Raw genomic sequence first — 1,840 nt, 5'->3', positions numbered from 1 at the left:
AATCTGTAGGTCTTATCCAAAACTGATTCTAGAAGAAGTAACAAAGATACTAAAAATCAGAGCTGAGGGCCAGGGAGACAGCTCAGTGGTATCAGCACCTGGTTGGCGTGTGCAAGGTCCTGAGTTTTTGGTCCTGGCCCACACACACAAAGAAAAAATCAGAGCTAGAAGAAATGTCAGAAGTACTGACCATGTAATGAGGGATATGTGATCTAACCCAGGCCTGTCGGGCTACTAAGAGAACTTCTCTTGGTCAGCTTAAGCCACTTGGTAACTGGAAAGATTCTAAATATGAATTCAGCTTCTTGAATCAACTTAAAGCTCTGGCTTCCCCCAAATTTAATTTTTTTTTAAAAAAGGAGAAACTTCTCAGTGGTGTAAGCTAATGATAATGCCTCAGCTGAGGGCGTAGTTTAAGCACACTGTCCCTTGTGGGCTTGGGTCCAATAGGATCAAAGGAAACTGTCTCAGTGAGGTTTGTTCGTGCTGTCCCAGAAATTGTCTACCTTTCAAACTGACCTTCAGGGCTCTGGAACTCTGCTCTGGAACTATGCTCTGGATAACTCTGCTAAAAATGTAGGTAGCAGTCAGGCCTTGGCAAGGGGGTGGCTCCCTCCAGGAGGTGCAGGGATCCAGAGAAGCGAGGCCCTTTGAAAGCATCTCTGAGCCCCAGACTCTCACTGTGCAGAGGAGCACCCGTATTACTCATTCTTTCCCACAGGGAGCAAGAGCTAAGTGTGGCGAAAGCTAGAACTGTACTTCCGCTCCCTCTGCATCTGTGTATCTTGGAAAGTTTAGTAAGCAGGAGGAGAAAAGTAGGGACTAGGACCCTACACACTGAGAACTTTCAAGTGGCTTGTATTGTAAAAGCTGTCTGGAGTAATTCAATTCAGAGCAACAGAACACAGAGCGGCAGTCCCCAGGCTGGAGGGAGGGAGGACTAGCTGGTGTTCTTCACTGGGGTAGAATTTCAGCTTTGGATCTGTTGCACCACTATGCAAAGATCCTTTGCACTACTAAAATGTACTGTACACTTATAAATAGTTACAGCAGTTTTTAAAATCACTTCTAAGACAGCTATAGATTTTTAGGAACAAGAGGCTTCATGCAGGGCCCAAACCTAAAATAAACACAGCTTTCATAATAGAATATTCACTGGCTTCTGCTTTGTGCGGAAGTTCAGGCTGGACGTTTAGCGGGCGCGGCACCAGGAAAGGGGAGAACCTGTCCATTTCCAGAGCATTTCCCCAGTAGATCTGTTTGCTTCCTACAATCTCTGAAGACATATAATTATGACACTATGGCAGGGATTTTGTGTTCAGTGGTTCACAGGCCCCCAGGCAGGCTACAGACTGTGACAAAACGTGTGGAATCTCTCATGGGTACAGATTGGATTCGTCACAAAGTTACCAAATCAAGAATTCCAGATAAAGTGTTTCAGCCTTCACCTGAAGATCATGAAAAGTATGGTGGGGATCCACAGCACCCTCATAAACTACATGTTGTTACCAGAATAAAAAGTACAATAAGACGACCATATTGGGGAAAAGATGTAATCAAGATGCTTGGATTAGAAAAAGCACACACTCCTCAAGTTCATAAGAACATCCCTTCAGTAAATGCAAAGCTGAAAGTGGTTAAGCATCTCGTAAGAATGCAGCCTCTGAAGCTGCCTCAAGGACTTCCCACAGAAGAGAACATGGCTAACACGTGCCTCAAGAGTACCGGGGAGTTAGTAGTGCAGTGGCAGCTGAAGCCTGTGGACACCTGTAAGCCCAGCACTCAGGGGGCAAAGGCAGAAGAATCCTTGCAAGTTCAAGGACGGACCCAGGCTACATAA

General features: G+C 45.5%; 1 protein-coding gene across 1 annotated transcript; it reads left to right on the top strand.

The window, feature by feature from the left end:
- Window positions 1–1,280: 1,280 nt before the first annotated feature.
- Window positions 1,281–1,840, top strand: LOC101570605 (39S ribosomal protein L30, mitochondrial-like). The gene has a single exon (XM_023710168.1). It carries the CDS (start codon window positions 1,301–1,303, stop codon window positions 1,838–1,840), a length of 540 nt encoding a protein of 179 aa, XP_023565936.1. The 5' UTR covers window positions 1,281–1,300.

Source organism: Octodon degus, unplaced genomic scaffold (genome assembly GCF_000260255.1).
Source record: "Octodon degus isolate 3935 unplaced genomic scaffold, OctDeg1.0 scaffold00016, whole genome shotgun sequence".
In the NCBI taxonomy this organism is placed as follows: domain Eukaryota; kingdom Metazoa; phylum Chordata; class Mammalia; order Rodentia; family Octodontidae; genus Octodon; species Octodon degus.
This window is presented reverse-complemented; position numbering and strand designations above follow the sequence as displayed.